Here is an 11,000-nt window from a genome sequence, read left to right as displayed (position 1 = left end):
GAAATGCTAGTTGTGTCGACCGGCAAGCTATGCAAGTGAGGGTTTCCACACTGTAATCGCTCTGGAAAAGAGCATTGTGAAAGACCACATCGTATTCAACCATCATATCACAGAAAAGGAGAGAAGCCAGGACAAGAAAGCTCGCAGCTACCAGCCGCGCGTGTGGGGAAAATATTCAAATGCAAAGGACCCTGCAACTGAACTGCCAGGAACCGGCCTTCTTAATTAAGAAGCCGCTTGGTTTGGTTTTTATTATTTCAGTTCGTTGCCTCAGCAGTACAAAGCTAGTCGGTTCTTGCAAGCAGATATACATGTACCCCTGGCTAGGGACAGGCGGATTCTGCTCGAAAAGCAGTGAAATTGGCAGAACCATACAAACCTTATGGCGGGCAATTCCTCGAATTCTGCTCCATTTCTTTATCCACATGCCAGACATGCATGAAACTTACCAGAAAAAGTACCGAATTCTGCCAATGTTTCTGCCGGCAGAATCCGCCGGACCCTACCCCTGGCCAAGCGGGCGAGCTCAGACCTGTACTGGAGGGTTTGGGAGGATCATAATAATCACGATCTGACACACACTTTGCTCGACTATGACGCTGTTTTATGTGTCCTGAACGAGGATCAGGCTTCTTTCATATTTGCATTGGCCAACGCTGTGACCACACTCGGCTTCATTGGTTGAAGCAGCAGCTAGGTTAAGCTAGTTTGAATCTGACAACACAGTCTCGGGCCTGCTATTTTAAAGGGGAAGTTAAGGCAAAAATTAAAATTTCACCAGTTGTATTAGTTGTATTAGTACAGTTGAACATCGATTATCCGACCACCTCTGGGCAGACAACTGTCAGGCGGTGTTCAGATAAGGCAAATGTTCCGGATAAGAAACATGTACATGTACGACCTTTTTACTTTTCAAAATTTTCGTATTTTTTGAATGGCTCACTACAGTTGAACATCGATTATCCGCACATCGACTATCCGACCATTCGATTATCCGTAACAGTTTTTTTTGGGCGCACGTGCCGTAGAGTACGCACTGTGCATATAGTGAGCCATTCAAAAAATTAATACGAAAATTTTGAAAAGTAGCACTGTATTCTATTTACAATGTACATGTACATGTATTATTTTACAGTGTGTTTTCCGGAACATTTGCCTTATCTGAACACCGCCTGATGCTCTGTAAAGAGCACTTAGGGTTCCCTGTAACAAGACGGCAACGTCTGTAGGGCCTTCCCTATCAAAATAATAAATTCTACTACTACTACTACTACTACAGTTGTCTGCCCAGAGGTGGTCGGATAATCGATGTTCGACTGTACATGCACAGTGCGTACTCTACGACACGTGCGCCCAAAAAAACTGTTACAGATAATCGAATGGTCGGATAGTCGATGTGCGGATAATCGATGTTCAACTGTATGCAAGCAAGTACATGTACTAATCACCGCCATTCCACTCTCGACCGCAGAACGCTCAGCCGTTCCCAACGCGCAGGTGATCATGTAGCTCGGTCAAAGAGCGCTCGAGCGCACGCAAAAAGGGATTTCCCCTGAAAATGGCGAAGAGAATCAGATCGATCAAAAATTTGCGGCATTTGCGGAGATAAGAATACGGCGGGCGATATCTCTAGCTCTGGATTCCGACATCGTCACCTTTGTTGTTCTCTTGGACGATTCAAGTGTTGCATTGGAGAGCTTGGAGTCTCCCCTTCGATTGTTGAATTATTATCTGCACAAGAAGTAGTGAAGAAGTGATGCAGTTTAACTGTTACTGTACAAAGGTTTTGGTCATCCATCAGATCATACGAGTCGTAGATCTACTCACTGTGTAGAATCATTAATTTTGATGTAAAGTCTGCAGGCCTTGCCTGTCAAAGTAGATTTTCTATTTCGTCGGTGAGCTAGCAGCTGGAGGAGTACCGAAGTCCTTAGACTTCGTTGGGCCTGTAACAACTACTTGTAGTTGCAGCTACGACAGGGCTGTATACTAGGCACGCAGTGAGATATGGCTGACACTGGGTCTACTGAGTCTTGGTCGAAGGCGGCCTCGAGCGAGTCGACGGCTTGCGTCAATCCTATTCGTGCGCTGGCCGACCTGGACGTGTACAAGGCAAATCCCGAGAAGAATGTCCTGCGCTTGAATATCGGTGAGTTGTCTCACTGGTGTAACTGTTGGAGTGCATGCGAGGGCCCAGCATGTGCCTAGCCTAGCCCGTGCAGCTACGACTCGACCGCCTTGTTCCGCTGAAAGTGTTGCCAGACGGCCTCGCTCGGCATGTCACCAGAATTTGACAGGATTCGTCACAAAAAAATCCTCGTAGCTTTGCGAACACGTCACAGTACGTACAATATCCAAGTCGCGTCTCCACACACGCATGCTAGCTAGTCTTGAGGTAGGGCTTAGACATCCACGGAATGGCTCAACAAGTTTTTCAACGCTCACTGTATAAGACGTGCTGTAGATCCACGTCAACTTGCACATACAGTACTAGTAGTAGAAGACCGGAGACAAGAGTAGATAAACAAGAGTGTGCAACTCCGGATGGATTGGCCCACGGCGGAATTTTTTGTTGACGTAATCTTTTCGACGACGCACGCGCTGCGAGCCTTTTGGAGAGTTTTCCCTCGTGCACTTGGCTGGGCTTTACACTACAAGGTCGGTGCCCAGCACGTGCTCTCACACTGCTCTGCGGCAAAGCCGCGTTTCTCTGAAAAAAGGTGACGTAAACAAAAAATTCCGCCGTGGGCGCGGGGTATCTGCAGATTGTGCAGGAGAGATCCGGAGTTGCACACTCTTGTTTATCTACTCTTGCCGGAGAGCATGTGGGGAGCCGCATCCGTACTTGACAGAGGTAGACACATGTCAGATTTGATCATTTTGTAGCATGGGATCAGGGTAGCATCCGATTGCTTGTGAGGGTTGTTTGGATTTCTTGGTACGATTTAGTACTGAACGCAAACACACACACACGCAAACACGCATGTACGCATGCACATGCGTGTGCACACACGCGCACGCACACACATGCACACGTACACACGTTGGTCATAGCATCGTTTCCAGTGCCAGGTCGATTGTAGAGATTTGGCATAGCTTTTCGACGTGTTCACATGCTGTGGGTTTGTCAGGGGCCATACACAAACTGCCTTGTAGCTTCCTTTGGCTGCAGCATGTGTGTGTGTGTGTGCCGGTGTGTGTGTGTGTGTGTGTGTGTACAGTGTGTGTGTACAGTGTGTGTGTGTGCGTGCGTGTGTGTGTGTGTGTGTGTGTGTGTGTGTGTGTGTGTGTGTGTGTGCTATGTGTGTAGAGGGTGGGGGAGGTACAGGCAACTTGTTGCATACCGTATGAAATTATGACAGAGCAAACGACGCTTATGGCTCAAAGTGCACAGTTGAGGGCCAGCAGCTGCACATGGCCTTCTTGTACTGGTGCGCGCACAGTGCTCGATGTACATAGCAGTAGCGTGCCACTATCCATTGCATCAATGTCTGGTGTGGCTGTACACTCGTGTAGTCACACAGATTCACAGTCACAGGCCGATCTGGCTAGATATGGAACAAGGAGCATTGTGAGGTGGTGGTCTTTGTAATTAGAAACTTGAGCTAAGCTTAGCTTTGGTTGTTTGTATTTAAAGTTGATGATTCATTAGGCAGACTACACTTAGTTTCCTGCTATCGACTAATTAATCTCTCGGTAAACAAGCAGACAGCCTACACTCAGTTGCATGATATTGACTAATTGGCCAAATGGCTGAGGCAAACACTTCTTGGTCGATAGAGGCTTCAGTTGAGTCCATGACTGGCATCTATGCCATGCGTGACTATTTGGACAAGACCAGACATTTGGCTAATCCCAGAAAAGATGTGCTGACCCTCACACTCGGTGGGTACTGCTGTTTTCTTGTGATGTGCGACAGCGGTTGTAGACCCACATGGTGTCGTGTGTGTGTGTGTGTGTGTGTAACTGTCTTGGCCGTCCTATTCCAATGTACTCCGTGTGGTGTAGGTGTGCATTGGTGGTCTATTCACATGGCTTCGCCAGTTGTTGGGATTAGACCGTTATCTGGCGCAAGTCTTCATCTGTTTCATTCAGAATCAGATCCGCTATCGTTGCTATAAAGAGAGAATATGTGGGTGCACATCCAGTGCATTTGCAGACTTGCGTGCTTCTCTTGCGACGGGCGTATACATGGTTCATGGTGCATGGTGTGTTTGTGTGTGTGTGTGCATGCGTATGTGCGTGTGTTTACTTGTGTGCGTGTGTATGTGTGAGCGTGTGCCCGTATGCATGTGTGTGTGTGTTTTGTGTGTGCGAGCACTTGCAATGTGTTCCTCTCCTGGCATGGTCGTGTATTTGTACTTGTGTTTGCTGCACTTGGCAGGTGACCCAGGTTACTTCGGCAATCTTCCACCGGCCGCTGAGGCTGTACAGGCGATATCTGATGCACTGGTGTCCGGCAAACACAATGGATATGCACCGACGTCAGGCAAGGAGAATGTTCTCGTACTTTTGCTGCTGCTGCGGATTGTGGTGGTGCTGCGGGTGCTGCTGCTGGTTGTGATGGTGGTGCTGCTATTTCTGGTGCTGCTGCTGTTGATTGTGGTGGTACTGCTGTTTCTGGTGGTGGTGGTGGTGGTGTGCTGCTGATTGCTGTGGGACTGCTGATTGCGGTGGTGCTGCTTTTGTTGGTTATGGTGGTGCTGGTGCTGCTGCTGGTTGTGGTGACGATAATGATGATGAGGGTGGTGATGGCACTGTTTCTGTTGTGGCTGTCCGGGCTGTGGTTATGATGGAGTCGCGAACGTCGCGATGAAATGCATGTCACGAGTCACGGCAGATGGTGATGGTGATGAAGTGTTGCTATTTCTGTTGCTGTTGGCGGTGCGGTTGATTGGGGTGCTAGCGCAAATTCTGCTGCTTTCCTTCTGCATGCGGCCAGTATATGTCTGAATACGTGTGCATGCATGCGTATGTGTGTGTATGTGTGCGTGTGTGTGTGTGCGCGCGCGCGCGCGTGCGTGTGTGTGTGTGTGTTTGCCCCACTGCAGGCAGTCCTATCGCCAAGCAAGCTGTCGCGGACAAGTTCTCGTACGCGCACAATCCCATCACTGCTGATGTAAGCTGGCGCTGTTTTTGTTGTGTTTCAGATATTTATTCTCACAATGACCTGTGGCCAATAAGAGATAGTAGATAGAGATTTACATCACATGGCGGGTTTTCAAAGTAGGATTTTTAAAAGAATTGCATGTTTAGCAATTCAGTATTTTCTTGCTTTTTGTGTCAATGGTCCTTATGCACGTTGTACAGATGTACGAAGTTCTGTACTAGGACCAGAGATGTGTACAGACCCGGTTTCGTGTTCACTGTGTGCTATGCATGCGCAATTGGCCAATTTTAGTCTCGTGATTAATGGCAAACGCTTTTCCAGCTTCTTCATTTTGGTGAGAACTAATGACTAGCTGGATCTTTGTCGGAAATTTTTTCCCGAATGAAATGCTTTCAGGGTCCATTTCTTAGTGGAAATGCAGAAAACACAATAGGGTCCTGCACATTCAACACCCGACCGGGTCTACGGGATTCTACGAAATTCTACGGGATTTCGTTCACCTGTACAATGTGCATAAGGCTTATGCATAATGGACGCGATCTGTCACCTATAATCTATTACTGATATTGTTTTCATTTGCAGGATGTTTACATCACCGTCGGCTGTTCGCAGGCCATGGAGTTTACGGTGACATCGCTGTGCAATCCCGGCACCAATATCCTGCTGGCTCGTCCCGGCTACCCGCTGTATCGTACGTTCTGCGACAGCCGCGGCGTCGAGTATCGTCTCTTCAACTTGCTCGTGAGTACTTTCACTCTACGCTGCTCAAAGCCATGTCGCTGTACACATTTCATGCTCATAATGGGGCCGTCAGTAAAATTCGAAAAATAAAAAAATTCACCGACTGGCTAAACTACGGCTGACCCACCCCCATTTCAAACTCGACAGTTTTTTTCTTCTTATTCGGCAATGTACCGTACATGTCCATGGACACTCGAATAAACGTTGGCTTGTTGTCTGAGGAGTTAACTCTCCTGCTCCCAGCCCCGTGCCATCTCCACACTTAGACAATCGAATATCCGTGATAAGACGACTGAAACACAACTGGACATGAAGAACTCTAGACGAAGACTGCTTCTTCACATGTGGTAGGAATCGGAGAATCCTCTCTCCGGTGAGAAGGCAGTATTGCCTGTGCCCTGAGCGAATTGAAATAAAAGATTACAACACGACAGCAGCACGCGCATGCACCGACACCACGTACACATGCAGGGGCGAAGCAGCCGGTCCGGCCACTTTTTCGCCCAGAAGTGCCCAGAATGCAAGATTTTGCACCCTAATTTAAAATTTTGCTGGGGGACACCCCCAGACCGCCCTCCAACCGTACCACTTCCAATGGAGGTGCTACGCGCCTCACATGACGTCCACAAAGCAATGTACTATTACACCAGGTTCATGGTGTATGGCCATGTGATGTGTATTCACTGCCTCTATTGCTGACATCACCAAATGCTGCTCTTTTAGCGAATATTGTTTAAAAAATCTACTATAAAACAGGCAATGTTTCTAAGATTGTCCATGCCTGTGGCGCTCACAAATCTATTTGGCCCGTAGATCCCCCCCCCCCCCCAATGGTAGTGAGAATTCACTATGTGTAGCAGCGTTGCATGTCTCCTAGCTTGGATAGGGCTATGGTATGGCTGTTTTTTTATTTTTTTATTTTTATATATTTTTTTTTATCACATTGCACATACCTACGGAAGAAAGGGAGACAAAACGAAGACAAGACAAAAAAAACAAACAATGGGTACTTTCTACGCTGATCGCGCCAGGTAGCCAAGGGCCTGCTGCCGCTGTTGTGCACGTCCACCGCGTCCGACGTTTGGCTGCAGCTTACGTTGCAATGGCTGGCGTGACTAGCATAGTCACACTCGTCACTGTGGCTGTTTTGTAACTGCTGAATGCACGCATGCTTTGTGCGTGTAGAGTCAATCTCGAGTTACGTATAGCGCCAACGTTCGAAATACAACACAGTCTTCAGACTTACGTGTAGTAATCATTTGACGCAAACCTTTCAACCCCGCGACTTACAACCCTTTTTAATGCCCGATAGAGGGTCATTTTTCACACTTGTGTCTCCACCGAAGGTCTGGCACTGTGACAGCTCACTCAAGCTTCAGGTGTTGAATTTTCAGGTGGATCTCACCTTTTTGAAGTGTCATTTTTGGAGAAAGCACTTGTAACTTTACACAGCATGGGACTTTGTTTCCGAATGATTTGTAGGCAAGGTGATAATGGAGTTTCTCACCGAGGATGTGTGAAATATCACAGGGTATTCACCTGTGTGTTAAAAGCTCAGTTCATGCCATTTCATACCATTAATCTTGTCTTCGCTCAGGGGGAGTTTTCCTTTGTGTTTTATGGCTCTCTCTCTCTCTCTCTCTCTCTCTCTCTCTCTCTCTCTCTCACTCTCTCTCGCTCTATCTATCTATCTATCTATCTCTATCTCATTATGTGTGTACGCACGCCTCTTTCTCTCTCTCTCTCTCTCTCTCTCTCTCTCTCTCTCTCTCTCTCTCTCTCTCTCTCTCTCTCTCTCTCTACTTTTTCTCAGATTATCTCTCATTTGCCGGCTTTCCTTCGTTGTGTTCACGTCGTTTCGTTGCCTGCTGCTGCTGTATGTGTGTGTGTGTGTGTGTGTGTGTGTGTGTGTGTGTGTGTCAATTCATCAGCCTTGCAAGCTGTTGAATGGTGTAATCGCAGCACAAGTTGTTGTGTCTAACATAGCTGTTCGCTATCATCGCTTCCGTGATGGACAGGTCTGAGGTCTGTGGTGTGTGCGCATGTCCCTTGGTTTTCCTTGTGACAGCCGGACCGATCCTGGGAGGTGGATATTGAGCAGATGGAGTCCATGATCAACGAGAAGACAAGGTTGATAGTGCTGGTCAACCCGTCCAACCCGTGCGGCTCGTCCTACTCCAAAGAACACCTCCGGCAAATACTGGACGGTAAGGCACACAGCTATCGTGCTGGCAACTGAAATCCGACCCCTGGAGCGGTGCGCTCTCATTGCAAGACCCATTCACACTACGAAATACAGGCCGCTAGAATCGATGCTTCACTCGGGCATGGGAGTCGGAGGTCCCGATGCCGAAGAACACCCAGGCTAGAATTTCACCACGCACGGCATACCAATGTATACACGGTGACTCAACTGTGCATAGACTGTGATATATGAAAAATAATATCGGTCTAGGCTAGGCGGCTGGCCCCCAGTTCTTCTGCAACCGCCAGTACTGTAGTGCAGAAATCGGGTTATAGATATGCTGAGCAATGCGAGCAGTTACTAGTACATATTGTATGTTCTGTGTGCTTGTGTGTGTACAGTTGCCGAGCGTCATCACCTACCCATCCTGTCGGATGAAGTCTATGGAGATGTGGTAGGTTGTGTGGAATGTGCGCGTGCGTGTGTGCGTGTGTACGTTTGTGTGTGTGTGTGTGTGTGTGTGTGCGTGTGTGCGTGCGTGCTCGAGTGCGTGTGTGTAGGCGCACACATATCGTGCTTGCGTGTGTGTATCAACATGTGTACAAACATGTGTACAAGCGTACACATTATCACTGCACTGGAAATCTATTCGAATGTACAGTAAAACATTCCCGTTTGTCTCTGTCCCTCAAACCAGTTAATATTTTATGACTTGGGCCTCCCTGCGTGCTAGTTTGTACGTGAAGTGTGTGGGTACAGTGAGGGCTGCGTCCCGCCCGCCTGTGTGGATTCACAGGAAACGTGAGTTACGAAGTCTGAAGAAAATGTTGAACGGTCTCTGCTGTGATGACGACTACACCATAGCTCAGTGGTTAGAGCATCGCTGGCTACAAGCGAGGGTCCCTGGTTCGAGTCCTGGTGGTGAGAGTCAATTTTTTCTTCAGACTTTCTCCCGTTTGTCTCTTTCCCTCAAACCAGTTAACAGTAAAACAGTAAAACAGTAACACAATCATTTTGCCAGTTCTCTAGTTCAGTTTCCTTACCGTATTGAACGTGTGCCGGTCAGTCCTTGGCGGTCTATGTTTTGCCCTATGGAGACTGTTGTGGCAAAATGTGTGACTGTTCACCACTCGACTTTTGCTGGATTTCTTGTGTGTGTGTGTGTGTGTGTGTGTGTGTGTGTGTGTGTGTGTGTGTGTGTGTGTGTGTGTGTGTGTGTGTGTGTCCCATATGGTGCAGTGGTATGTGCAGTCGATTTCCAATCGAGAGGTTGCGGGTTCAATTCCCGACGATTATGGTCGCACACGTCTTTCTTCTCTTTCTCGGACTCTTCCTGACTTTTCTTTCATTCTCCTGGGTGGTTACCAACAGCCAGTGTATGCCAGAGTATGTGGTGTGGTGTGTGTGTAAAAAAAAAAAAAAAAATGGAAAAAATTGAAATGAAAAATAGGGATTCACTGGCCAGAAAAAGTCACTTCAAACAGCTGTGTGGTGGATACCAGGCTAAAAATAGTGGCGGTCAATTCATCAGCCTTGCAAGCTGTTGAATGGTGTAATCCCAGCACAAGTTGCTATGTCTAACATAGCTGTTTGCTATCATCGCTTCCGCGATGGGCATGTCTGAGGTCTGAGGTCTGAGGTGTGTGTGTGTGTGTGTGTATGTGTGTGTGTGTGTGTGTGTGTGTGTGTGTGTGTGTGTGTGTGTGTGTGTGTGTGTGTGTGTGTGTGTGCATGTATGCATGCATGCGTGTGTATGTATGTACATGTGCATGTGTGTGCATAATATCTAGGTTTACAATGGCGGAGAGTTTTATCCGTTGGCCAGCCTTACAAGCACGGTTCCTGTTCTGACTTGTCGCAGCCTGGCCAAAAAGTAGGTGCATGTACTATCTTGCTTGCTCTGCGTTCTACGTATGTTTTACGTCGATGTGTGTGTGTGTGTGTGTGTGTGTGTGTGTGTGTGTGTGTGTGTGCGTGCGTGTACGTACGTGCGTGCGTGTGCGCGCGTGTGTGTGTGTGTGTGTGTGTGTATAATAACTCCAATTTCACTTCAAGGTACCCGTGCATCTAGTGTCTGCTTTGATCAAAGCAGCGTGCTGTCTATACTGGTTACCTCAGCAAGTGTAGGGTGTGCATAGGTAACTGTCTTGGCCGTCCTATTCCAATGTACTCCGTGTGGTGTAGACCAGGTGTGTATTGGGGGGTCGATTCACATGGCTTCGCCAGTTGTGTGGATTAGACAGTTATCTGGCGCTTGTCTTGATCTGTTTCATTCAGAATCAGATCCGCTATCGTTGCTTTAAAGAGAAAATCTGTGGGTGCACATCCAGTGCATTTGCAGATTTGCGTGCTTCTCTTGCGACGGGCGTAAACATGGTGTGTGTGTGTGTGTGTGTGTGTGTGTGTGTGTGTGTGTGTGTGTGTGTGTGTGTGTGTGTGCGTGTTTGCCTTCCATTGGGAATCGTCTGATGGGGTGGGGAAACCTGTGTGTAGTTCTTGCTACAGGTATTTGCCTGTATGCTATTGGTGTCCGTTTCAATCTCATGGCCGTGCCTGTAGCTGTATGCATTCAGACGTGCATGCCGCCTCGTATTGCACTGCAGTACAGTCAAGCGCCGAAGAACGAAGCGCCGAAGAACGAAGCGCCGAAGAACGAAGCGGCGAAGAACGAAGCGCCGAAGAACGACCAGGCTAGAATTTCACCAAGCACAGCATACCAATGTATACGCGGTGACTCAACTGTGCATAGACTATCATACATGAAGATAAGAACGGTCCATGCTTGGCGGCTGACCCCTCCCCCCCCCCCCCCAAAGTTCTTCGGCGACCGAAAGTACTGTATCCACTTACACGTCTGTGTGTTTACGTGCAATGTGTGTTTGTGCTCTGCAGGTACCTTGCTCCCGGCTGGAGGCTCGGCTGGCTGATCGTCTATGATCAACACCATCGCTTGGACACGGTACG

The 11,000-nt window shown here is 48.1% G+C and overlaps 1 protein-coding gene across 1 annotated transcript; it reads left to right on the top strand.

The window, feature by feature from the left end:
• Positions 1-1,624: 1,624 nt before the first annotated feature.
• Positions 1,625-10,995, top strand: LOC135830738 (tyrosine aminotransferase-like; the record flags this gene model as incomplete). Its single annotated transcript, XM_065342958.1, has 8 exons — positions 1,625-2,149; positions 4,385-4,489; positions 5,052-5,119; positions 5,693-5,851; positions 7,920-8,058; positions 8,438-8,490; positions 9,827-9,909; positions 10,929-10,995. Coding segments are annotated over exons 1-8 (816 nt in total), but the record flags the coding sequence as incomplete, so codon positions are not given.
• Between the last annotated feature and the right edge of the window lie 5 nt (positions 10,996-11,000).

Source organism: Sycon ciliatum, unplaced genomic scaffold (assembly GCF_964019385.1).
Source record: "Sycon ciliatum unplaced genomic scaffold, ocSycCili1.1 SCAFFOLD_2535, whole genome shotgun sequence".
Classification (NCBI taxonomy): domain Eukaryota; kingdom Metazoa; phylum Porifera; class Calcarea; order Leucosolenida; family Sycettidae; genus Sycon; species Sycon ciliatum.
This window is presented reverse-complemented; position numbering and strand designations above follow the sequence as displayed.